This window comes from Pseudonaja textilis, chromosome 1 (assembly GCF_049901715.1).
Source record: "Pseudonaja textilis isolate UNSWEBS1 chromosome 1, rPseTex1.2, whole genome shotgun sequence".
NCBI classification, from domain to species: Eukaryota; Metazoa; Chordata; class Lepidosauria; order Squamata; family Elapidae; genus Pseudonaja; species Pseudonaja textilis.
In genome coordinates, this window is record NC_141990.1 from 267,850,527 (window position 1) to 267,878,525 (window position 27,999).

Below are 27,999 nucleotides of genomic sequence, written 5' to 3' on the forward strand. Positions count from 1 at the left end.
ATAATGTATAACAGTAATCAGAAAATACTGACTATTCCATACAGGATAAGCTAACATCTCTTACTAAATTTTAACACATTTCAGTTGTGGCCACTGGTTTACAAGGCAATACTACAAAAGTATCCTGACAGAAAACATCTTGGAACAAAAAACTAGATGAAAACCATAAATGCCCTCTGCTGAAGTTTCTAAGCAGAGTGAGCAGAAAACTGAACTGTTCATGTGTTGAGGCATTAAGATCACAAGAAAAAAAAAGGGGGGGAAATCACAGAAGCTTTGACAGTTGGGACAAACCACTCCAACGTAGGAAGCTTTATATCTTTGTGGTAAGAACTGTTGAAATGTCCTCATAATGAATCGAATTAATGAACACAGGAAAATCACCTTGCTGGTTTGTACTAAAATTGAGATTACGTTTATAATGACTTCAGAACAAATTACCTTTATTAAGTATACCAAAAAGGATGTGAAACAAGTTACTATTGAGATTTAAAGAAAAACAATTGGGCATAAAGAGCATGGAAGTTACAAAGGAGGGGAAAATGACCTATAAGAGTACTGATGTTACCTAGTTTGGGTAATGAAACAACAAAACAACCACGCTGACAAAGTATCAAGGCCCCTTCCAAAAACGACCCATTTAACAAATAAAAGTACACTGATGAAAAATGTTTCTCTCCTGACACTATATGATATTATACTTCTACACTGTCATCATTCTTTATTGAACTAGTATACCCCCTGACACTCAGCAACACTGGTAGTTATTCTTGAATGCACAGTTTTCAGAGATGCTGCAACTTATACAGGAAGCCACAATTAGGCTGAATTTATATGACCTACTTTGAAGCAGTGGGGCATTGGATTATTTCATCTAAAATACAGAACAAGAATATGGGAAAGAATATACAATTCTCCGAGTTTACTGGCGTTGGGATCAAGAAAGAGCATAAAGTGGGGGGGACGGCGATAAACATCAATGGGATACACTATAGCCACACCCCTTCCTTAGATCCCTCCGGAAGTATCTGATTGCCTTCTGCAAAACGCAAGCAAGATCGCGACTATTGCAATCTCATTCAGATGGGAGAAATCGATGCCATCCCTGGACGAAGTTTCAAAGACACGAGTCAAGCCTACCGAAGTGACAAGCATGCAGCCTACACGCACGACCCCTCCGCAAACTTCTTCAGCACAAGTTAAACCAAGCCTCCCCCTGAATCGCGGCGCTGATCTGCAAAGGGGGTGGGGGGGAAATTCCCATTGGTCGTCTGAATGGGCTTCATGCACTGAAAATGTTGGGGAGGGGGAAAGAGAAATTCGGCCCTTCCCCAGAAGCCCCCCAACACCCACAGGGCATTAAACCCGGCGTTTAACAGCTCGGGCGTCTTCCTGAACGCCTGCCCCCCCCCCTCCCCCCCACACACACCCCGAGCCCTCCTTTCTTACACTGGATGGCCGGACTGGCAGCCTGGAGATCCGACCTCCTCCCTTCCTGGAGGCGGAGGCGGCGTCCGCTGCTGCTGCCCCGGCTGCTGGTCACGTAGTTGCTGGGGAAGATGCCGACGCGCTGGTCGATCTGGCCCGTCCACCAGCCTTCGTCCCCGGATACCTGCGAGTCCCTGGAGAGCACCTGCACCACGTCGCCGGGACGCAGGCTCAGCTCGTCCTCGCCGCACGCCTCGTACTCGAAGACAGCCGTCCAGAGGCCGGCCCCCCCGCCGGCGCTGTCGCCCGAGGCCGCGGCTTCCGCCTTCCCCCAAGCGGGGCTGGCCGCCGCCGCCGCCGCCGCTCCCTCCTCTTCAGCCTCCCCCGGCAGCGGCGGCTGAAGGGGGCTGCGCGGGAGGAGGAGAGGAGCAGGAGGAGGAGGAGGAGGAGGAGGAGGACGGAACGGCTCCTCCATTCGGGGGCAGGGCTGCCCGCAGGGAAAGCTGCCTATAGCTCATGCGGCTGCCGGCTCCCGATCAACCCTTGAGGGAACGCCGAGGCCGGAGCCGCGCCACAGCCCTCCGCGGAGAAGAGACGCCGCCCAGCAGCCCCTCCACAGCCACATCGCGCGCCGCCGGGGCCGCCGACCGCACATCCTAAGCCACCTGATTGACCGGGCAAGCTTGGAAGAAGGGACGAGGGAGGAGCGTCCGGAAAACCCCGCCTCCCTGACCGGTTATCCCTGGGCTCTCATTCGCTGTTGCGGCAGTCCTTCAATCTCCTCCCTTACCTGATTGAAGATCGTGCGGCGCCTTAACGGCATCCTGCCTCCCCAGTTTTAAGCCTCTCCGCCCCGTTTCCCCCCCCCCTCCCCCAGCTGTCTCGCACGCGCTTTAAGCCGTCCTTCCTATTGGGCGGCTCCCTCAACGTTCCCTTGGATCGGATTGAGCGTCAATGCGGGAAGCTCAAGGTTCTGTCGTTGCTAGGTGAGAAGGCTGCCTTTGGCCTCCCACTCGCGCGCCAGCCGACTCCGTGGCTTGCGAATGAATGGGCGCGGATCGAGGGAAGGAAACGGATGCCCTTATTCTGAAGAGCGGTCTTTTTGCTTACTCCGGACGAATTACGGGGTTCTCCGGTTTGGTGTTGTATAGTATTCCGAAGTGCCGGTTGTGTCGGCTAGACATGCCAAACGGCCCTTACGATGCGCATCTTTTCTTTTTCAAAGTAACCTTTTTGGCTCGATCGGAACTGTTCTGTTTCTTCCCTGGTTCTTGGCAACCAAGTGGGGCTACCTGCCTTTGAAAGAAACGAAGTCACAAAATTGAGCTGAGGCTACCTGCGACCACCCAAATATCGATGGGAGGAATCAAGTGACCGTTTTATGAGATAAATGCACCTATCGGTGTATTCCCAAGGCCAATTTACAGCGCTATAATTTAAAAGCAAAGTCTGGTCACTATTCTCGGGTTGCAGTTCAATTGTATGTACCATCCCGGAGGTGGGGGGTGGGGAATTGTGAGGTATGTAACAAATGTAAATACAGAAATAGATCCTAATAAAAGTGCGTTTTTTGTTTGTTCAAATCAGTTTTCTGCTGGCATAGCTTTCCTAGCAAGCTACTTCAATAATCTTAAATACGAGCAAGATTGCTGCCTTGCTAACGCTAGCATGGCATTTCAAGCCAATGTAGCAATTTGTTTCCTGAAGTAGGAAAATAATGGCTGAAATGTTCAAGTTCAGATCATCTCAGTGGAACATTTTTCTAGTTGCTAACTGTGTATTGTTAGCTTGTGATAATACACAGCTTACCATACTGTGTAAATTATGGCATGTCTTTCATTGAACAAACCAACCAAGTGCATGTTGATCATGACTAAGATCCCATGGCTTAGCATGTTGAATGAAGCAGCCACTTTCAACAGAGTTTTGAACTACATGGACAAGCTATTCACCAGCACAAGCCATAATTTAGAATATTTAGAATAACAAAAAACTTTACATTCTGTGAGTTAAGATGACTCACATGGTAGAGAAATGTGACTGAAAAACAGTGAATGATTCTGCTTGCATGGCACTAAATGAAAATTCAGGCATATATCAGCTTTTTATTTTAATCCTACTGATCTTCATAATTAATTGCATTATATTAATCTGGAAGAATCAATAAACGGGTGAATGCAATAGTGGGTAACAAAACCAGAGAAACAAAATGGAATTGCAATCCCAAGACCCATTCAGCTATGGATGTAATAACACTGTTGAGATTTATTTAAATTAAATAAATCTCAGCCAATTTATTCATTTAATATTTAAATAAATGAATATCTAATTAAACTATTGCTGAAAGAAAACTGCACTTGTTTCCAACATCCATGTATTGCAGCTGGCATTGTCTTAATCCATGACTTATTAAAACAGTTTACTCGATTAGCTCCCAAGTATTGACACACAGATTGATAAATAAAATAACTATTCTTCCTGGCTTTGCATAACACAGAGTCAGCAATTAACTACTGTACATTGTACTTTAGCCTATGTGCAACACAGTAATTATGTTTGAAAATTTTATAAGTCACCTTTTATTCTAAGTGCAAATATTTGGAACTTTCCCATTCATTTTATAAAAACTGTTCTATTAGTGGTAGAATGTAATCAGATATCATCCAATATTTTAACAGTATATTTTGATTTTAATTCATGCTGGTTTCTATAACATATTATGCCCAATGACTATGCCCACCAAAAGAAATTGCAACCATTAATACATAATTTTTCTGCCCCTGGCAACCTCCAGACAGCAGGTTAAAGCAGCATACTTATCCTGTGTGTCTTATCCTGAGGTACAACTGTGTATCTGCAATGCGCTGATGAGATCTATCCAAATGGATAAATGATTTGTCCCAGCAGCAAGACTGAATTCTGTGGTCCCCATTCTATTACAGAGTGGGAGATCAGATCACGAGCTTGATCATTCTTCCCCTTATACTTACACATTTTCCCACTCATTGTAATATTTGGCAGCCAAACCAGAAGCAACTTGGATATCCTGTGCTTTACAAAATATACCTTCCTTAACTCTAAGCAAAAAGAGGAAACAAACGCTTTCAGTTAATACAGAAAAATCTCAATTTAACAGACCATGTTGGGAATCCAAGATTCCATTACTTGTGTAATTTCATAATTGATTTTTTTATATCTCTGTGGAGTGGCATGATGGCTTAGCAGTTAAATATGCTGAACTCATCAGTTGGAAAGCTGACAACACAGGTTCGAGACCCAAGTGCCACATGACGGGGTGAGCTCCCATTACTTACCCCAGCTCCTGCCAACCTAGCAGTTCAAAAGCATGCAAATGCAATTAGATAAATAAGTAAAAACTTCAGTGGGAATGTAATTGTGTTCCATGTGCCACATGACCAGGCAAGTGTCCCTTGGCTAAGAAACAGATGAGCACCAGCACCCTAGAGTTGGATACAACTGAAAAGGAGAAATCTTTTCTATCTTTGTAATCTCTATAAATTAAATGTTGTAAACTGACACAAATGACAAATACAAATAGCCATCAATTGTCTAATTATACAAATTGACACAAGATATAAAATTATATCACTTGCCCAAATTGCTTCATAAATAACAGGCTTTGTTAAATTGTAGATGTCTAATGAAAAATTGATTACTGCTCCCAAAATTTCCTAAACCTAGTGCCATTAAATCAAATGTTCAATTCACTTCTACTGAAAATAAAATGGCATCATCAGAATGTTTTTACAAAGAAAGCTCCAGGTTAGAATGTTTTCACTGTATTGTATTCAAACTTTAAATTCAAAAATCTTAGAAAGATTTGACAGTAATGCGATGGTCAGATATTTCTATGGTAGTAAAAGGTTATCAATCATGGTTGGGCTTGGAACCATAATTTGTAGACAAGATTAACCTACACATCAGCATATCATTTGTGGTATTTTTTATTTTTTATTTAAAAACCCAGCAATTATTTCCCTTCAACTACATTACCGGTAGTAAAAAAAAAAATTGTACCAGGATTGTGAAAAGCAATGTCTCCAATATTGTCCATGACCAACAGATGGCAGCACTGATTCACCGGAAACTTTCTCTTTCACTTAAATTGGTGAAGAGTAGTTGGGGGGAAAGCTTGCATTGCTATGGTTCATAAAATGAAAGCTTGTAATGAGTATTCTTTAATTTAAGCAATCCACTATGAGATGTAAGTTTTAACTGCTCAAAGAATTGAAATTTGCCAGCAATTGTTGTCATACTATGAGAAGGAAAGCAATTTTTTTTTTCAAAGCATCATAGCAACCAACAAACCATGGGTACATCATTATGATTCAAAAGCAAAAGAATATCATCACAAAGCTTCACTGCAAAAAAACACCAAACAAACATGCTTTGATAGTGTTGGAAGAATTATCCTTTTGGCTTCAGTTCCAAGTGGGGAAAAAGACACTGGAAACATGGAGGCTGCTTGGAAAGATGGTTTAATGGTGGACAGGACCACATGGCTTGGAACTCCAAAGTGAAAAGGATGATCACATGCGTCAAGGTGAAAAGAGAATGGAGGGCCAAGATGCTGAGGGACTCTTATATACCCTCTCTTAGGGCCCCACCTTAGTGTTTCCTGTTCCTGTGCAAGAAATGTATCCCATTGGCTGTCAGACTCCCAGAGACCGGGGGTGGGTGGGGTGGGGGTGGGGTGTCTTAACTAATTTTGTAGGCTTTGTCTGGACCACATGGCTTCACCTGAGTATTGGCTGATACTATCTTCCCAGGCCAGGCAGTGAGATGGGTAGAGGCCTTTATTATGTAGAATACTCTGGCCTAGGCCTTAATGGCCCATTAACCAAGGTGGGGGGGCTGAGTTTTTGCCCCTCTGAGGTGAGTTTCTGCTTCTGAGTTTCTACTTTTTTAGGGGAAATATTCTGCCTTTTTAATATTGCCCAGGACATTTCATTTTTCTTGGAGAGGGGTGGGTGCAATAGGAAAACTCATGATTACAATTTTTGATCAGCAGAGGGTGTTAATAGATTTTATTGAACTTGACACCACTAACAACTCCTTGCTACATTGCAAACCTCAAAATCTGAAACAAGTAAGATCAGAACTACAAAAATGAAATTATGTTGGTTTTCATCATCTTATCCTATTCACCACGTAGTCCAGGCTTGGTGTCATGCAATTTTCACCTTTTCACATTATATAAGGAATACCTTCATGGGCATCTGATTCAAATGCAGAGGTAGAAAGGACTATCAGGAACTGATTGAAGAAACGAAGTGTGGAGTTATTTGTGATGGCTTCAAAAAGTTTTCTATCACTGGAGAGTGTGTGTGTGTGTGTGTGTGTGTGTGTGTGTGTGAATGCAGGCAACAGAAGAGCTTTTTTAAGGATTATTTTGTTTCATTTATTGAAATAAATAATAAAAACCCTAAGGGTATCCCTGTCCAGCTCATGTGAGGTCAGTCAGAAATTAGAAATTAACTGTAAAAAGGTATGCCATGCACACAATTGCATTGTTTTTATTTTGAAGGTTATTGCTTCCCCGCCCCCCCAATTTACATATGTGCTTACATGCATGCATCCGTATGCACTTTTACAACCCTGTTGGTTTTGACCTCCACAGCTGTTCCAGTTTCTCATGTGAGCCCTTGAGAAAATTAATTGCCCTGGCTGTATGGCTGGACTGGCCTTCTCTAAAATTTGCTCCCAAAGAGACAGTGCAAGAACTTCATATTTCTAGTAATTTTCCAATATTTGTTTTTGCCCATTCTTTCTAAACTCAGCAAAGTCACCTCAGTGAAATAGTGTTGAAATTTGTCAAACTAATAAATGGAAGTACAATTCTTCTAACCAGAAATTTTCATTAATTTCTATTAAACTTTGTGTGATGACACAGAAAGGAAACATATAGCTGTCAGATTGCTAAATAAAGATCATGGTTCACATTCCTGGAAACCTAACCTAATTTTGGTCATCTTTGCAATGAGTTTTACTGATTCTTATCCATTGCTTTTCTCCATACATCTCTATTTCTCCATCAGATAGCTAATATTAATTTCTGAGCTCATATTAAATGAAACTATATACCAGCCAACAAAGCAAATGATCTTTTTCTTGTAATGTCTTATTTTTTAATATTACATCATTTAAATATGAGATTATATGCAATGCAATTGTAATTGAAGACTACGAAATGGAAGCACAAAACAATTTGTAAACCAACCGGCACACTGTATGTACACATATGGAAGACAGCTTGATGTTTTTATGTTTTGTTTGTTTATGTTTGTTTTTAAAAACTAATAAAACAATTTAAAAAAATATTACATCATTTATACTAGGTACCTTATGCTCCAGACTTTTCTAAAATCTGCTAGTACATTTGGCATTACTTTCTCTAAGTGTGAATCTCCACATCTTATCAAGAATATCATAAATCTATTTATATGAATAATTAATGAAACGGTTCAATAATTTATATATTTCCTGCATCTCACTTTTTTGGAAAAAAGATATAAACTGATCTATGTACTTGTCTGTAATTCAGTCTTGCTTCATATTTGTTCTTTGTTTATAATAATTCAATGGGCATTTCATCTCCTTTTTGGTGATTAAATGTCCTATTTGATAGCTAAAGAACTTTCCCCAAATGAGGATTGGATAAAATATCCCAAGAAACAGATCAATAGGAGCATATATTAGTGTAACTGCGTATGGGATATCCAATAATTCTAATATACCATCTCATCATTTAATGGATTATAGCCAACTATAGTATATATTATACTGAGTAATGTCCTTTCTGAGCATTATTGCCATGCCATGCCCTGAATAAATATATGAATCCTTAAGTTCACATATGCCTAAAGTTTCATTTCTAGTTTGATAATTTCAAGATTTCTTTTTCACTTTTTATATTATGTCCCTCTTTTAAACCTTGCAGCATTGGTGATTACATTAGCTTGTGTCTACACATATAATTACCTACAGATCTACTTATTCAAGTTCCCAGATAACTAGAGGAATGGTTTAACTCTAGCCAAGCACAGGCTGTCTTTGGTAGCAACAGAGAAACAGTGTGTATTTTCTTCCAAATGGAAAAGGACTTTTCTTATGTGGATTGATTTCCCTCATGCTCTCTGAGCCACTTTTTGGGTGGACAGATTTTTTAGGAAATATTCACAAAATCAGGATCTGTGAGAATTGCATGGATAAGTAATTTTACTGTGGATGCTAGGCAGACATGATTATGTAAAAAACAGTTCCTACAAAATTGAAAGATCTGTATATGTTGAGAATTAAATCCCAAAGTTTTCTTCTTTCTTACCACCTTGTTGTAGTGGACTGTTTGCCATCTATCCGGTTGCTGAGAGCACAAACTGTGTTTCCCCAGGCATTGTATTCTCAGTGACAGCTCCTGCCTTTATATGGGTAGATGGAACTCTACCTGCCTTATGGATCCCTCTTAACTTCAGTCCTCCCCTTTGATTTTGCTGGTGAAAGTAACCTTACAAGGAGTTCCTGCTCTCATACAGCTCTAAAGTCAATGAAACCATTGGGCCTTTTTGTCAATCAAAGTAACGATCACCTGGTAAGATGTGTTTTAATTAACATCGTCCCACAGTTTGCAAGCAAACTGCCGTTCGTTTTTGGCTGGGGTTAGTTACAACGAGTTAGTCAGCCATAATTTTGCCTAGCATGCCATACATCATCCAAACCAGAAAGCTGGCTTGAATAAACCATGGTTAATTACAGGCAAATGGATACAGATCTGCTATGTCAATAATACCAGACTATGGTCCACGGTAGATTTTACAACCGTAATAAAAATAAATAAAAATAAAGCAGCACTAACACAAAATGGGGTTTGGGGGGGGGTGCTGGGAAGATCGAATTTTGTCAGCACGCCAGGAAGCAAGCGTGGAGGAAGAAAGCCTCGTTACTATGACACCACAGGACGCTTTCGGCTTTCCTGTTCTCGCAAGAATTGACCATCTCGCGAGAAGGGAGGAGGGGCCGTAACTTAATAACTCCAGGCCCCACCCACTACAAAATCACGCTCTTTTCACTTCAGTTCTTCTTTGCCGGGTTACTCTTCTCCAAAAGCCAATGGCACTTTGGCACAGTATTGTACCGCAGTACTTGTGGTTTAATCAGTGACCCACATCGCCCGATTTCATGGTCGCAGCGAGCTGCTTAACTGCCCACAACGCCGTACGCTGCCTTGAGCATAAGCGTTTTCCTCAGCACAGAACATCTCTACGGATTTTCTCAGTTATCCAGGTCATGGTTGTCCCCCAAAGGTGGTTTTTCAAGAGGCAACTGAAGAAAAACCAGGAGTCCCGTTGAAAAAACACTCGCCGGGGAAAAGGGTGATAGGACAGCGGTCCAAATCGCCAAACCTCAAGTGTCTGCGAACTAATGGCCATTTGTACTTTCACATTACAAGCCGCTTGGTAGAGAACGGCGCCCTAGGGAAAGTACACCGCTCCCGGTCCCGACAAGCGAGCTGCTCTTCTATCCCTTTTTCGAAGGTCTAGTTTTTCGCAATTTCCGACACCTTTTGCATTTTTAGTGATCCTGTAAAATAAATGCCTTCCCCCGCCCGTTCCCATACTTTCAGCAATGCTAACGGCTGAAGACGCTCCGATAGAGAAGACAGCAGATGCAGTCCAAAGCAACTCGAGTTCTGTTGCTTTGGCTGTGGATAGCCTTGCCAAAGGCTTGATTCTCTGCCACCTGGTGAGCCAGGCGGTGGACCGCTCCAGCGACCTAAGTAAATATCTGGCAATTTGGGGACATCAACGCAGGCTAAAAAAGGCCAAACGCAAGGAAAACAGCGTTGGGGCTGGAAAGCAGCTCCAAGAAAAGCCCCTCCATCCCTGCTTCATTCGCCAAGGGCAGAGAATAAGCATTCTCTCCCTTTGCGGCTTTGAGTCACTTCACTTGCGGGGTGGGGCGGGGAGTCTTCCTCGCCAAGCGGCTGGGCAGCCGAACCGAAAATGATGCCGCCGCCGCCGCCGAACCTTCCGTTCACGCAGCGGGCGGAGAAACCAGGTTGGGCGCTGAGGTCGCGTCGGCTGCCGCAAGGGTTGTCGGTCCATAGGCGGGCGGGCGGGCGGTCCGGTGCCCGGAAGTAAGATGGCGGCGGCGTTGGCGGGGGAGGAGGAGGAGGAGGGGAAGACGGAGGACGGGGGGTGGCTCTTGTGGCTGTCGCGAGGCTCGGGCTGTGGAGGCGGCGGGCAGTTGTGCCCGGGCTCGCAGGGCGGGTAGAGGGAAGAGGGCTCGGGGTTGGCAGGACCCGGGCTGGGGCCAGGCCGCCATGGGCTCCCAGGTGCTGCAGATCCTGCGCCAGGGTGTGTGGGCGGCTTTGAGCGGCGGCTGGTACCAAGACCCGCACCAGGGCGCCGGGGTCAACGCGTTGCACCTCTACCTGTGGCTCTTCCTGCTTGGCTTCCCTTTTACGTTATACATGGTGAGTGAAGGAGCCGGCCTGACCCATTCCCCACCGGGAGAGAAAGGAGGGGAAGCGGATTTTTTTTCGGGCTTCAGCCTCGCCTTCAGGTTGGGGGCTGTCACCCCCTTTACCAAGTGAGGAGTGTCCCTGGTCAGGTTGGGCTGGGGAGCTGCCTTGAGCCCACCGTCTCCCCACCGCTCTCCCCGCTCCTGCTTTTACTCAATTTTTGGAGGCGGAGGGCGACGCCGTTGGAAAAAGGGCCATTGCCTCCTTGTTCATTAGCTAAGCTAATAAACTTGGGGACAAAAAGTCCAAAACCGACCTGCGCTCCTTGAAAACACAAATAGGAGAAGGTCCCAGTGGTTGTGACCTCTCTCCTGTCGTTTGAAGCGGATGCGTGGCTTTTTTTTTTTTTTTGGCCGCCTCGTACGCTATGGGGTTTTTTTCCCCCCCACAGGAAATGCTTTGTGTGGAAACCTAATGTTCCTTTCTCGTGTAAAGCTGAATGGGTGGCAATCTTACACGTGGGGTGTTTTGATGAGATTGTCCTCCAAATCTAAGATTGGCTGCGGCTTGTCAACATATACAATTGCTGAGGGTATAGTTGTGAAGGACCAAGGATAAGTAACTGAAGGCTTATGGACTCAATCCTGAAGTACTGAAACAACAGCTGGGGAGGGAGGGAAATGTTGGTGCTAATGTTCCACAATTGGATATGCATCCCTCTGTAGTGGGATAAAGTAATGCTCTTTTTTTTTTAGTAGAAATCCTACAGCGGGAGGTGCAATTAATGGTTGTCAGAGGCTCTTCCCAGTGCTCATTTTATTTTCATTGATGTTGATGCATAATGTTAATTTAAGTGTTATTCTCTTGGTTGGAGGGATGACAGAAGTCCACATACTTGAGGTTTGTTTGAATTATGTTTCTGTGAAAACTTGAAGTCTTTGTAGGTGTGTACAGAAAGATACATTGTGGATGAAAGACTGCACAACGTTGAGAGATTACAGCATATATTTCTACTACAGTATGCTTTAAGCTACATACATTCATGTTGTATGTGGATTAATGAATATGCTGATGCAGGGAGGCAATGAGATTTTTTTTCTCTTGCTATAAACAAAATTTCTGTAACTTAAATCCAGCCAGGACATGTTATGGGATACTACGAAATATTCCTTAGAATCACTTTTTAAAGATTTTTTTTAATGCATTTATTGTAATATCACTGATATTCTTAGCCGACTGAAATCTAGATATTGGTAGTCATAAACTGGTAATAGGCTTAAACAATCATATCAATATTTTTGATAATTTGATTTCAGAAGTTAATGAGCTGAAGAATTATGGAGCAGAATTGGGAAATGAACATGCTAAGTTCTGTCGCTAACTCATTCCCCTTACTAAATTCAGTTCTGTCTAATGTAAGGGAAACTTTTTTTGTGAGTATGGTGTTGCCATGACAACCAGATATTATTGCACTTTATTCCTTGGAAATTCTAGTAAACATAAAATACCAGGGAAAAGCTGACTTGTGAAAGATTTATGTTGTTCATCAAATAAGACTCTAGAGAGAATTGTGCATGAGATTGCACTAGAAAAATAAAACGGGAGCATATTACAAAACAGCTTGCAATAGAACCTTGAAATTTCTTCCTCCCCTCTCTGTGGAGAGGGGAAGGAAGCAAGTGATTTCTGTAGACAATCTCATTTGCCTGACTTTTTTTCCTGCTGCCAGTGTGTAAAAGAGCATTTCTGCACTTGTTCTTTTGAGATTCCTCTCTAGTCCCCACTCTCTCCACTCTGCAATGGGAGGAGGCTGGCTTTGTGTAGTTGGGCCTTCCATTGTCAAGGTTTTTCCACCTTTGGTCCTGGATCAGGTGGCATTGCCCCACACAGACCAGGTACGCAGTCCAGAGGTCCTCTTAGTCTGTGTATCTGTGGTTAAGAGGCCTTTTGCACACTTGCAGGTTTTTGTGCCAGTTGAGCCCATGCTGGACGAGGAGGCTCTGGTCTCTGTCACTCAGTCCTTTGTGACCTGTCATAATTACTGCAATGTGCTCTACATTGGGCTGCCCTCGAAGAGCAGTCAGAAGCTTCAACTGGCACAGAATGCAGCTGCATTGGTAGTAAATGGTGTCAGGTACTTGCCATATGTAACACCTCTGCTTCTTGGTTGCCAATGTGTTTCCAGGTGCAATTCAAGATGCTGGTTGTCTCCTTTAAAGCCCTTCATGGCTTGAGACCAGGTAATATGAGGGATCGTCTTCCCCTAGTTGTTTTTACCTGCCCAATCTAGTCCAGCAGAATGGGCATGCTCTGAGTCCAGTTAGTCAAGGAATATCTTCTGGCAGTGACTAGGAGGCTTTTTTTGCTGTAATGCCTATGCTGTGGAATATTGTCATTTAAGAAATTTGCATGGCCTTGATCTTGTTGACCTTTCATAACTCATTGAAGACTTAGTTATGTGGCTGGGCTAGAGTCCAGAGTGTGTTAAGGTTCTCATTTCCTGGTTAAGTTATCATTTTCAGATAATAATTTTCTTGGCTGCTGTATGTATTCATTTTTCTTTCGTATTGTACTTGTAATTCAATTGATTTTATGATTGTTTGGTGTGCAGAGTCACTTGTTTAAAACGGGCAGCCATATAAATTGAATAAATAAAGGAAAATGCATCTTTTCTATTTTTGTATTCTTTTCTATTTTTTTAATTCAGGCAGATTGTTCCTTACATCAGGCTATGCAAATGAGGCATTGAACTTTTTGACTCAGCCCCTAAAGGTGATTGGCATCTGGATAGAGAGGAACAGATTTACACTGAATCTAGCAATAATGAGTGGCTGGGGGTATGAAGACCTTCTGAATCCAGAAATAGTTCATGTATAGAATGGGGTCATGATTCCCCATAATAGCAGCTTTGTAATCTGGTGACTCTCTTGGATTCTTGGGTTCAGCTTGAACAGTGACCATGGCCAGGAAATCCTTTGTATAAACACATATTGTCTCTCCGTTGTGGTTTTCTCAGGATTAGAAGGCATTACACATAAGCACCAGTGTTCTTATCATTCCATAGTAGATTTAAATGAAGTGTCTTGATTTGAAGACTATCTTCTGATAGACTTAAACGAAGTGTCTTCAAATGAAGACTATCCAGAAGCTTAAACTGGTTCAATATGCACTAGTATGGGTAGCAATGGATGCACCTATAGTTGCCCACAAAACACCTTTATTCTAGAAACTGTACAGGTAGTCCTTAACTTATGACCCCAATTGACTTCAATATTTATGTTGCTAAATGAGAAATTTGTTAAGTGAGATTTGCCCCATTTTACAACCTTTCTTGTCACACTTGTTAAGTGAATCACTGCAGTGTAACACAGTAACACAGTTATTAAGTGAATCTGGCTTCACCATTAACATTGTCAGAAGATCACACAAGGTGATCACATGACCCCAGGACATTGCAACCATCACCAATATGAGTCAGTTGCCAAGCATTTTAATTTTGGTCATGTGGCCGTGGGGATGCTGCAATGATCATGTGAAAATGGTCATGAGTCACTTTTTCAGGGCTGTTGTTACTTTGATCACTAAACAAACTGTTGTAAATTGAGGACTATCTGTATTGGTTGCTACTTAGTTTTAGGAGAAATTCAAGTTGCTAGTTATAAACTGTAAAGCATTATATGCCTCAGGACCTGGTTATCTTCAAGATCATCTGCTCTGAACTGAATCTAGCTGTAAAACCAGGGGAAGAAGTTCTGCTAAAGTCTTGTCCTCAAGGGAGTCCTATTTGTAGTACGCCATAGTTAGGTCTTCCCAGTGTTGACTTCCCTCCCATGAAACAGCTCACTCCCATAAATATGGACTACTTGCCTGGTGAATTTTTGCAGTAATGTGAAACCTGGTTCTGAAAGAGAGTATTTGAGCTTTCATTATGCTAAGTTTTGGCCACCATTATGCTTGTGATTTTGCTGTTTTTTATATTTTTTTTTTACTTTGTATAAAGCTCAGAGCTGTACATGTGTACAGAAATATCAGTAATAAACTTGTAGGGAATTACATTATCTTCCTTTATCAAAACTTGTATTTAACATACTAGTCAAATAATTATTTTACCACTGAGGCTTACATGAAGGATATGGAATTATGAGGTCTGTTCTGTCAGATGAAAAGCATAAAGGAGAATAAAATTGAATAACTTTTCAGAACTATGACTGCTGTCTTAAGATAGTCATACATATAATTCTTTGTAATATATTCTCCTTAATACAAAAGCAAAAAAGATTATAAATAGATTTTCAGGGAAGGAAATAATTGTTGGATAGGCTTGATTTAACAGGCAAGGCCAATGATCCTGTAGTGAGAATAGGTTGGTTAATCACACCTCAAATCATAACTGATTCTTTATAGATTGCATGTTTTGCCATGCGTGTAAGGTCTATAAACCAAACAGTAGTATTGTGGCAATCACATGCTTTGCTTTCAAAGTGTTATTTAATCCAAGCTTTCTAGCTTTGGACCAGTAGAACAATTACACATAATAGCAATATTTATTTAGAGTTTGGGAAAAGAGACTATTTTAGGTATGGCTTTTAACTATGTACAGGAGTAAACTTCAAAATTATGAACTAAATTTAAAAAATGGCACCTTGGTACTCATCATTAATTGGTTCCAGGAGGTGTGATGAGTACCAAAAATGATGAGTACCAAACAGATTTTTCCCATAAGAAATAATGTGGTTACAACGCAGCCAACATTAACAAGTTCTAGTTTATGTGTTGAGTACCAAAAAAACAATTGAGTATTGAGACAAAATTTTTGTGTCAAAATGCATTGAGTACTAAATTCTATAATCAAAGCAGTTAAGTACCAAGGTACCACTGCATTTCCTTCAAATATTAGGCCTCTGTTATAGCATATATTTTGATTGATGAATGTAGGTTACCTATAATCTGGGCCCTAAGTTTGATTATAGAACTCTTTCACTCTATCAAATAGTGTAAATTTTCTTTGCTTTTTCTAGAGAAACCCTATAATTTTCTAATTAAATTACAAAATGGACAAGGCTACCTATTGAGCGTATAGTTTGTTTATTTTAATTGATGCTGTTCTTCTCCCTTTTGAGAGGAATCTAATATGTACTCCAGGAATGGTTTCACCTTACATCTAGTATTATATATTTTGTATTAAATAGGAGATTAAATTGGAGAAACAAAGTCCTTTTAAACGCTGATCATGTATGACTTGATCTTTTCTGTGTCAAAATAGCAGTTTCTATGTTGGAAGTCTCTGAAATGAGATCAGCAGTGCCAACTGTTGTATTATATAGCCAATGTTCATTCTGAATCAAAATATCCTGTATACAGATGTATAGTGACAGAAATGTTAAATTATTTTCTGATTTGGCTACCTTAAATGCCAGAATGCTCAAACATTCTGTGCTCATTCCTCCCTTTTTGCTGTTTTTGGTTCTTCATGTAGCACAAAATAAGTGAGCATCAAAGAAGAAGGTAACCAAATGGTTAACCTGGAGTATTTACAACAGAAATATCTAAATAAATTATATCTAGGCTTTATGGATGTGGTTTTCTTTCGCTGCTGCATCAACAGTTTTGCTTGTCTGCCACTTCCAAATACAGTACACTGAAACACTTTTTAGCCTTGAAAAGGTACAATTTTGCACATGTATGTGAAGACATATTATAAACTCATAACAAAGAAGAAAATGGATTGCCACATTAGAATTCTGTTTGGATCTGGATAATTTTTTTATATACTCCTGTTGCAAGGATGGAAGTTTTGCTGTGAATTTTGTGCATAAAATGGCATCTTAGATCTTCCTTTTTTTGCTCAATATGTGAATTGGTGTTGGAGTTGGTTTTCATGGTATGCTAACACAACTGTTGGATGGAACATAAATTTTATTCAGAAATGGTAGCCCTTATTGCCCAAGGAAGATTAAAATCTTGTCAGCTTCACATAAGTTCTTGACTTTATATAACTCTGAACCATATCACATATAGATAGAAAAAACTGAGTATGCTTTACATATTCTGATGTAGACAGGAGGGGAATTGGCAAGGAATGAGACGAAATCATAGTCTAAATCTTGGAAAAAATAAAATGCTAAGAAGGTTAACAAAGAGAAATACCTTATCAATGTAGCTTATTTTGTAGCTTGACATATAATGTAGCTTGACACGCAATGAAAAAAATAGCCATTGCTGGTCAAGTCGAGGATCAGTCTAAATTAATATTTTGTTTGCAACAAGTGCTTAGTCAGCTGCTTCTGAGTACCCATAGGCATAACACAATAATGATGGTGTAACTAAGGTATGAGTCATCCAGTTGAGATAGGTGGACATAGAAAATAAATATTCAGATGTGTAATGTTTAGGGAAATTTTGCTCAGGAGGAGAGAGCTTCCATATATAAAGAATGGTAGATGCAACTGTTAGTGGCTGACTGAAATTCTGTTATGATTATTGAAAATGGTTGCCAATTGCTTTGTGTACAGTACTGAATTTTCATAAATAGAATTTTGTCTTGATTTTTTTGGACTTTGCACTTTGATTTCATTGGAAAATACTAGGATCAGTTTAGGTTATACATTTTGGAACTGTTGTGATGTGTAGTCCTCACGTTAAAATCCAAGTGGCATGTTTGGCATGAATTGCGTTTTCATCAATTTTGGGACAGATAGCATCTGCATCTTTCTAGCCCGAGATAATCTTGCTGCACATTGGTGTAGTACATTATTATATGTGAAGCTATATTTGAAGACTCCTTAGAAACCTCTTTACTCAATAAACACTTCGATTAATAACAGGAATTAATTTCTCTTACAGATCTTAAAATGGCCATTTATTTTTGGAGTGCAGTTTAAAGTGCTGATCTTGACCTTTGAAACTTTATAGAGCATATATGCCCATAAATTAACTTTTTTCTCTATATTAAACTATCAGTTCTATGGTCCATGCCAGAATGTTTTGCATAATATTACTTTATTGGCAATATATGTTTTTCCTTTACTCATTCAACTTTTTAAAAACATTACAATCTAGATTAGCTACTTTGGATTTTATTTTCCTGATTAATGTGCTCTTGTTTCTCACTTATGATTACAAACCTCATTTATTCATGTAATATCATATATTATTTCTCTCTTTTAGGAATTACACATTTTTTCTACTTAGCAATCAGTAACTTTTTTTCTTGATGAAGGAACTGGTCTACTTAAATTTAGAAAAGTTTTAACAATTTAGACATTTAAGTTGAGGGATTCTCTTGAGGATTAATTGACATTAGTAATTTAGAATATCATCTGCTGTTTTCATATAGTTCATCAGCTATTTTCATGGCTAGAGATAGCCTGATTAGTGTTCCATGTTCAGTTTGGTTTAGAATATAACATTTCATGTGGGATATGCCTTTGAAAATAGTTCTGAAGCTGCAAATTCTGTGGCTGTACGTGTTATGATTACTTGTTTCAGTTTTGAAGGAACTTTCTTTCAAATTATTGCATTTCACATTTTTAGTCCTTCCATTTAAAACTTAATTGATTTGCAGTCTAAATTAGGGGTCGCCAACCGTTTGAACCTCAAGGACCACCAAACTCATACTTTCAAATCCCGAGGACCATTAGTATGATTTTTTTTAAAAAGCTAATATATTTAATATATATATATTTTTATGTTTTACACACACACACACACACACACACACACACACACATTTAATTATAACAAAAATGTAAATGCTTGATAACAAAATAAAACGTTCCAGGCTGGAAGCCTCCCCCAACTGGCACCTTCCAAAGAGACAGAAGAGCGGGCGGTGAGTGTGTGTGTGTCTGAGCTGAGGGGCCTCGGGGCAACTGGTGCTGGGAGAAGCAGAGGCAGAAAGGGGGCTTTGCTCCTTGGGGGGCAGCACCCCTTGGCCGCCACTCCAGGGGCTTCTCAGCAGGCATCTTTCTACAGAAGGATTGCCGCCCTTAGTGATTAACTGGGGGGAGGCGAGGGGGAGAAAGTGGGAGCTCCTTTCAGATCCCAGGTGGAGGATTGAGAGAGCTCAGATCTGCAGCTGAGGAAAAGCTGCAGGGGGCTTTTCAGCCTCACCTGGTGACAGGCAAGGAAAGATATTCCTGGGAGCACTTCACTCGCTTTAGCACTTTCCTGCCAAACCCAACCACAGCCAGTGATTATTTGTGGTTGGGGGAGGGGAGAGAGAGAGAGAGAGAGAGAGAGAAAGAAAGCATCTCTCACATTACCACAGGAGGAAAGGAGGTGAAACAAAGCTCACTCTTTCACCGAGACCTACAAAACACCAATCTACTACGATCTAGGAGTTCTTCGAAATCATCAAATGCTCCTACTTGCAGTTCTCACGCCTCCTGACTCTTCAAGGGACCCTGGAGTCAGGTCCCTGAGATGCACACGCCAACCAGCTCCCACACATTGTGGCAACAACAGCCCCCTCTCCCAGCGCCCACTGTTAGCTCTCCCCATTAGTTTTCTAGCTTTGAATTGCTCCTGCCTCTCTCTCTTTCCTTCCCCCTTCCCCCCACCACGTGCAAGCAGCCAAGGAAAGGGAGACAGCCAGAGGCGCGAGAAGTGCGCAGGCCATATTAATTGCTTTCGGGGCCATTTCTTCTACAGCCCACCAAAAATTTTTCATGGCCCACCAGTTGGCAACCACTGGTCTAAATATCTGAACAACTCTATCTTCTAAATTCATCTGTCCATAACCTGAGAGAATGGAAGAATTTTCTGTTCATTATATGGGGAAAATAATTTAACATGTCAAAACAGCATTGGCAATGCCAGTGTCTTAAATATGTTATATCCTCCTACAGCATTGGTAGAAACTTTGCATGAGCATTAAAAAATGGTTTTAAGAGTTTTAAAATTAAATCTGATTGATGTAGTTTGTTTTGATTTTGGGTGGCTTTATTGGATTACATTTTTGAATTTTGGTCACTTATGCATTGCCCAGAAATCCCCTGAGGTAAAAAATATATTAATTTCTAAACCAAATTGTGATTATTTTGGATTACCCTTATCTTCCTAATTGTTTATATTCTTAGTTGGATGAAGCCAAACATCCCTCTTTAGAATTAAAGCTGGTTCATTTTCCATAAAATTATTTTAGTTTTGTTAATAATTCAAGCTGTGATGACATTGTACCTGGTTTCTTGGAATAGAATTATTCTGAAAGTCTGCAAGTTCCTATTAGTTTTTTGGAGCGCTACTTTAAAAAAGGCTTTCAGTATTATTGAAGATAGGGTATTTTAAGTTATTCTTGTCAAAATACAAGCTCAGTATTACTTTTGAATTGGAACATACTGTCTGACTGTTGGTCCATGAACTTAATCAACTACCTCAGAATTTTCTCCCGGCGTTACTGTTTGACATAGGTGGAACTATGCTTTGTTCACAACATTGTGTTATAGTGCGTATTTTTATCTAATTTTTCTCTTCTAGTCATTTTGAAACTGAAGTTCTCCTTTCTTAATTTTTCTTGAGAAAAGATTCAACAAATCTCCTAGTAATAATCTTACTCAAGCACTGATTACATGCTTGGACAGTTTCATATTATTTAGCCCTCAATTTTTTTCTTCTGCCTTATCAATCATTTACACTTGTTCTTCTATGTTTTTTCTTATTTTAAAGTGGCTTCTACTTAAAAAACTTCTTGATGTTTATCAAAAAGTGGTATTTATTGTAAATGGACTTCTTTTTTCCAAAGACTATTATTTCCTCCAAAAATATCAACAGTAAGCTGCCATTAGTTTGGTTGACTATTTTGTTGCCTCTTTCCTATTTGTTAAAGTTTGTCCCCTTAGCCTCTCTGTGATGGAATTATGAGGCAATTTTTTCTTGTATATACATTGAATTTTATAGTGTTCTCCATCATTACTTGTTAATTAAATCATTTCTCACTAGAGGATACATGAAGACTTACCTATCCTTTTAATCAAGTTAGTGGCTCTTCTAGCCCAATGCATAGTCCACAAGCATTCTTTAAGGACTTGTCAAAAAGCATACATAAAGGTTGTAGTCCTGAAGTGTCTTTAATAAGTATTTCTGATTTTAGGGTACTTATATTATTGTTGCTATTATTAAAAAAAATAAATTCTGCTGGGAGAATGTTCAGCGTGTTTTCTGTACCATCAGTTATGTTTATGAACATTCTTAGGATGTATTCATTATTATAACTGAAGGAGTTGCAGCATTAAGTAAGTAGATCTCTGGGGAGTTGAGGCAATTGGGTACTGCAGTGTTTTTTCATTACCATGGTGCTTCAGGGTAAGCAAGTAAGCTTGAGCCAGTTTGACAAGGACAATTTCTTCAAAAAAAAAATTATAAGGTGTCACTCTTCCCCAAAAAGTGTTATGACGCAGTGAAGTCTAGAATACGTTATATGATTAGTATGTCACATAAGCTAAATGACTAATTGCAAATATTAAAATACTATTTTTTACTCCAAGCTATCCTTTAAAAGATAAAAAGATGGCCCTCTCTGTAAATCTTAATAAAAGGTGTGCTTTGTTAAATTCTAGAAACAACTCAGTATAGATAAGTATAATATGACTTAATAGAATTATCAGAATTACTCTTGTTCTTCAGAGTTCTGATTCCCACAACATGTGCAGAAGAAATATAAATAGAAGCATCAATAAAGGATTTTTAAACTAATTTTTAAAGCAGATAGTGATGTTCAATTTTTTCACTTGCCCATTTACCATTAGGAAATACTGCAGAATATTAAGTTTACAACTGAAAACATTTTATCTAAATTGCAGTATGATAATTCTGACATGTAAATTTTTTTAAAAAAACATTTAATACATTAAAGGTCAAGAATGGTGAAGAAAAAGCTAACAAATTCAGAACAGCAATTGCTGTTTGAGTAGAATAGTGATGGAGATTATATATAGTATTAAACATATACTTTTAAAATAAAATTATTTTTTAAAATATATTTTAAATAAACCCTTCATTATTAATTGATACTAGATGAAGAGTACAAATACAGATAATTCAGCAGTTCACTAATGTTTAATGCCTAATGCCCATATCTAATCTAACTTCCTTGCCAAACAGGTACTATTTTTAAGTTAGATCTTAAAATAGTCAGAGATTTAATTTACCATAATTTCTACTCTTCAAAGCTAATACACATTGAAACAAGTCAGGGCTCTTAACAGTCATTATCAAAACAATCATGTCTGTATCCTGTGATTGGCTGATAGGACAAAAATTAAATACTGTTACCATTCTGTTGGTCAAAGAAATGTAGAAGGCCAAAATTGTGCTCAAGATTTATCCAGCTAGAGAGTTCATGAGTATTTAATAACCTGTGCTTCTATTTGTACATAAAGATCTCTATCCTCTATTTGCCTTTAAGTCAGATAGATATTCTACTCTGATTGACCACATGGAACCTTTGTCTCAGGTAATACACTCATGACATTTGCTTATTCACACATATAACATATTCATTCACATACTAATAAGTGTAGGTAAAATGTGCTTTTTTCACTCAGGAATGGGTGGAGGTCTGGAGAGTACATATACAGACTTTTGGGCAGGACAGTTGGTGCATACAGTTATACTGTAGCAATTATTATTTATTAAATTTATTTATGCCACCCGTCTCACAGTTTCAGGCTACTCTGAGCTTACAATGTGATAAAATATGCAAACAAAGATAATTATAAATATAAAAACAGATTAATATATAAAAAAATTAAAAAGGGGGGTTTGGAATAGAGAGGTGGTGGTGCCTTCTCTATTACTGCACCAACCACCTCCAGCCAGCAACTTCTATGTCAGAACTTCAAGCCAACCAGCATAGCCAAGTTTTAAGGCTTTTCCTAGTTTGAGGCTAATAGAGATGTGACAGAGCTCACCTCCTTCTAAAAGGCAGGGGCTGTGCCAGAAGAAGCTTTCTGGATCCCACCAGCCAAAATTGGTACAGACTGGATAGAAGCACGTATACATCGTACATGCGTTTGGTGGATGTTAAGCCCTTCAGATGTGTTGAAGATCAGTTTGGGAGATATCTATCATAAAAACTGCATTGTTATTTCTTATAGCTAGCTAGTGCTTTGGACGTTGCGGTCCCTTTACTTCCTTGCTGCTTATGCTGTAGCTGAATTGTGGTTTTCAGTATCTTAAAGCATGTTGCAAAGCTTTCACTTTCTCAATTTTCCCTTTCAGTTATGTTTTAAATCACTCTCTCATGTTTGAGAATGTCCTGTTTGAGGATAGGCATGAATATGTTGACCTTTCTTAATAGTTCTCTATTTAAATTAAATTTGATGGCATTGTGCTCTGTTTCTATTCACTAATAACAAAGATTATGTTGATTTAGTATTAGGATCTAGGGTCATCTCATTTCTGATCAGTTCCATAACCAGCATGATACAGACTCTTAGACGATCACTACATTTCATCTGTTTGGTTATCACTACATTTTCTGTGTGACTTGATGGCTGCATTTGTCCAGGCTGCATAAGAGTAACTGAAGTCACATATTAATGTTGTCCCTTTTCCTTTCATTTTCCATCTCAGAATCATTTTTAAAAGGAGTCTTTATCAATTAATACTCTTTTCCAGAGAAAACGTAAGTTCAAAACATAGGTTGAAAACTAACGCTTCTTTCATGTATAATGTATATTTATATTGTTAACTGTATTTTAATTACTGCCTGAATATGTTGTACATGACAAGTTGTGAATAATCAGATTCAAAGTGTATATAACTAAATGTATGAAAATAATTTTCCCAATTTCCTCCTTATATCTAATTCCTTTTCTTTTTCAAAAGGCTCTTCCTTCTTCTATGGTGATAGTAGCAATTTACTGCCCAGTGATAGCCACTCTCTTCATTGTTCTGAAGATGATAAACTACCGTCTTCACAGAGCACTTGATGAAGGTGAGATTGTGGAGAGAAATGCCAGTGAGCATATGGACAGAAGTGCAAAAGCAGAGCAGAATAACTCTTCTACCAAGAGAAGGGACAGTAATGGACCCAGGTAAGATATCTTCAGTGTGAGACCATTTTGGGTCACTGTTTATATTCTCATAATTATGTATATTCTGAGATGATTTTAAAGTTGTATTTTTTATCCTGCCTTTATTATTTTTACAAATAATTCAAGACAGTAAACATAACTAATGTTCCTTCCTCCTCCTATTTTCCTCACAACAACCTAGTGAGCGAGTTGGGTTAAGAAAGAGTGACTGGCCCAAAGGCACTTAGCTGGCTTTCATGCCTAAAGCAGGAGTATAACTCACAATCTCCTGGTTTCTAGTCTGATGCCTTAAGCAGTGGACCTAATTAATGATTCATTCCTTGTAGGAAACATGTTTTTTCATATTATGGCCTACCTGCCACTATACTTATAACTGCAGATTATCCATCTACTGGCTTTATTTGAAAGTCATTCTGTACAAAAGATAAGCAGATTGGTCCAAGTTCAGCCTAAACAGAGATTCAAACTTTCCCTTGAAACAAATTTGCATGAAAAGTTTCATCCTCATTTTAATTTCCTGCCTGTAGGACATTATATCCCCAACAACAACTTTCCTTATTCCCATGATTCAAGAAGATAGACAAGTTGGGTGAGGGAGAAACCGACACCCTTATTTACATACTGTGTCTCTTCATTATTCAGTGCTTATAGCAATTGTTCCTTGCTTTTAGTTATCCTCCAGAGCACAAAGCATGATCATTTGTGCTTTGTCAGCTCACTTAAGGACTTATGCAATGTATTCTACATAAGGCTGCCCCTAAAGAGCACCAATAAACAATAATCGTTGAAGAATGTGGCAATGTAGGCAATTATGAGCATTTTTCATTTTGCACATGTTACATCTTTGTTCTATGACTTGTATTAGCTTTCAGTAAACGAAGTGCTGGTTGCTACCTAAAAAGCTCTTTATGGCATGAGGCCGGGATATTTGAAGGACCACTTCTCAGTGATTGTTTCTACCTGCTCTATTAGATCTGCTTGTAGGTACATGCTTTGGGTTCAGTCGATTAAAAAAAGTCTTTGGGGGGGGGAGCAGTACCTTTATATGTAATTTTATATTGTCTTTTCTTTGGAACACCTTACCACTTGAAATTAGCTTGACCCCATACCCTGCTGGCATTCCAGAAAGCATTTAAGACTTGTTGGCTTATGTGTGGGGATTGGCAGTTTGTGAGACTTGATTCATTATTTTATTTCAGTGTTTTATTCTTGGCCATTATTCTTGGCCACTGTTTCTTATTTATTAATCAATCTTATTTACTTGGTTTATTTTACTTGGTCTAATTTTACTTGGTCTAATTTACTTGGTTTACTTATATTGATGAATATTTTGTTTGCTACCTAGATTCACTTTGGCAAGAGTGTGGCTATAAATTAAAATGAATAAATAAATTCCAATTTGTACAAACTGAAAATAGAACAGAACAAAAGAATTGTAAAATATTTGTATGGCTCTCCTTACATTTCAATAAGCTCTTAAAAATTGGCTCTGTCCCCAGGTCTTGATTTAAAGTGGGTGATGGGCCTGTGTGGGTTCCCGCCTCCAATTAATCACTGATTTTCCCTGGACTACTAAAGAAGTTTATTGTGCATTTTGTAAACAACCGAGTTATAGAAGATTGGGTTAGCCTTTAAACTTGCTATGCTGGCTTGTGTTCTTCAGAGTTCTTGTTCACTATCTATTCAGTTATATATTCCCTATTCCAATTGTTGAAAATAGTAGAAAATAATACACAGAATTGTCCTTGATTATTGAGTTAAAATCATTATATGTTATTGTGGGTTGTATTATGCTTATATTCATAAGAATATATTCACTCTGGATACATTGTATAGGCCAGAGTCTATGGAGTAGCACTTGAAAATCCAAGATTTTCAAACAGGTGCCTTCATTTTTCAGGTACGTATAGACTTTTGCCACAAAAAATGCCTGTAGTGAGTGTGTGAGAAACTGTTTACTTTTTTATTCCTCTCAGTCCCAGCAACTGATCTCCTGCGGAGGATACAGAGGGAGATAGTAGCCCTAGAAACATTAATGCCTACTCAGAGGCTGCTTTAAAATACCCATGAGATTTTGATTAGAGGATTCTATGGTATGACAGTTAAGTGGGTACATAGTTGGCTCAAAAAATTCCTATCATCAAGGAATTCATCATCAACAAGAGAAAAGTATCAAACAGGGAGCCATATGGTTCAGTCTTCTGTTCTTATGTATTCATTAGTACAGTTGATAAAAACTGTGTGGGATAGCTAATAACCAACAGCAATCTTGATAGGTTAGAGAAACGAACTGAAAGTAATGGAATAAATTTGAATATAGAAAATAGCAAAGTTGTACATCTGAGAAGCAAAAATCAAATGCAGCAATATAGCATGGAGGTTGCCTGGCTTGGCTATAATGCAGTACAGTACTTGAGAAAAAGACTTTGGAGTTGTAGTTGAATACTACTGATAATGAGCCAGCAGGATGATGTGATTGCAAAAATAATGACAAAATTTTAAGGGCTTTAAAGGTCATAAGCAATACTTTGAAGTCTCTGGGTGAGATCATCAGTCCCACTGGACTGATATATCATCAATATGCTGATGATACTCACACTGCTTGGTGACTGTTAGGAGCTGGATGGGAAACTATGGTCTGAAACTGAACTCTGGAAAGACTCTGGGCTTGGGGTTCTTTGGTCCATGGAAAATTGCTACTGTTGGTCTTGGATGAAATGGCATTGCCCCAAACAGACCCAATGCATAATCTGGAGATTCTCCTGGATTCATGATTCCTGCTTGAGGAGCATGTGGCAGTCATGGCCAGGAGGGTCACTGCACACCTGCAGCTTGTGCACCAGTTATCCCTTTCCTGGACCAACAGCCCCTACCTATAGCCACTCATGCCCTAGTTACCTCCCATCTTGACTATTGCAATGCACTTTGTATGGGTTGAAAAGCACCCAAAAGCTGCAGTTGGTTCAATATGCAGTGGCTTGCATAGTTTTTGCAGATCTAGGTGTGCGCATGTGTTACCTCTCCTTTGGAAGCTGCATTGGCTGTTGATTTGCTTCTGGGTGCAATTTAGGGTGCTGGTTGTCACCTTTAAAGCCCTTCATTGCTTGAGTCCAGGTTATCTGAGGGACCATCTCTTGCCTGTTACATCTACCCGACCTTCCCTTCCTCTAAGGAAATTCATCTGGCAGGACCCAGAAGAAGTGCCTTCTCCTTGATGGCTCCTATTCTTTGGAATATTAAACTTGCCCACACTCTGACATTCTTCGGTAAGACCTTGAAGAGCACCTGCTGTTCCTGTGAGTCCAGGAAAACCCACTAGAGATTGTTGACTTGTGGTTTCCTCTTGTGGAGCAACTGCCTAGAGTATTGTGAATGATCCGAAGTCTTCTCTTTGTCCCAAGAGAAATTAGGAAGAGTATGTCTATTTGCTGGGTCTTCATTTTGCCATATTTGTTTATCTGTTTTTAGCACAGACATCTTGAGTTTGCCATTTCTTCCTCAGAAGTGTCTATTCTCATCTTCCAATCCATCTTTTCTTAAGATTCAGCATACAGGTTGAATAAATAAGGGAAGAGTCACACTCTTTTGTCCATCTGGAGCAGTTTATTTTACCATGTTCTGCTGCACTGTGGCTTCCTATCTTGTATATATGGTTGTGATGAGAACAATTAGATATTCTGGGATTCCTTTTTTTTGGGAGCATATTCCACAGCTTGACAAGATTAAAACTATCAAAGGCTTTTCTATATAATCAATGAAGCAAGTATCTTCTTTGGGTTCTCAGTTATTCAGTCTGGATTAGCAATAATATCTCAGGTTCTAAAGCCATCTTGACATATCTTTTTCTAAGTAGATCTACATTGGATGCTTCTCAGCATTATTTTGCTAGCAATTAAAGATGTTGTATGATAGCTTGCATGCTCTATTAACTAACTCTACTTTGATATTTTTAATTTATTAAATTTATATGCCGGAGCAACTCTGGGTGGCTTACAACAACATAAACACAGCAAAAAGATATATATGTATATATACCTCAACACTGAACATTAA

At 39.4% G+C, this 27,999-nt stretch overlaps 2 protein-coding genes across 9 annotated transcripts in view; one reads left to right on the top strand and one right to left on the bottom strand.

Moving 5' to 3' along the window:
* Window positions 1-2,113, bottom strand: part of MAP3K9 (mitogen-activated protein kinase kinase kinase 9) — a 35,198-nt gene extending 33,085 nt beyond the window's left edge. For 3 of the 5 annotated variants that reach the window (XM_087921727.1, XM_087921726.1, XM_026703900.2), the window contains exon 1: window positions 1,450-2,088. In XM_087921727.1, coding sequence (XP_087777853.1) covers window positions 1,450-1,903 — 454 coding nt within the window. In that variant the 5' untranslated portion in view covers window positions 1,904-2,088. Of the gene's footprint in view, window positions 1-1,449 lie in introns of all 5 variants that reach the window. The other 2 variants (XM_087921729.1, XM_087921728.1) reach the window with 2 other exon arrangements.
* Window positions 2,114-10,562: 8,449 nt separating this feature from the next.
* Window positions 10,563-27,999, top strand: part of PCNX1 (pecanex 1) — an 88,559-nt gene continuing 71,122 nt past the window's right edge. For 3 of the 4 annotated variants that reach the window (XM_087921732.1, XM_087921733.1, XM_087921734.1), the window contains exons 1-2: window positions 10,563-10,921; window positions 23,738-23,946. In XM_087921732.1, coding sequence (XP_087777858.1) covers window positions 10,769-10,921; window positions 23,738-23,946 — 362 coding nt within the window. In that variant the 5' untranslated portion in view covers window positions 10,563-10,768. The remainder of the gene's footprint in view (window positions 10,922-23,737; window positions 23,947-27,999) is intronic. The other variant, XM_087921735.1, reaches the window with a different exon arrangement.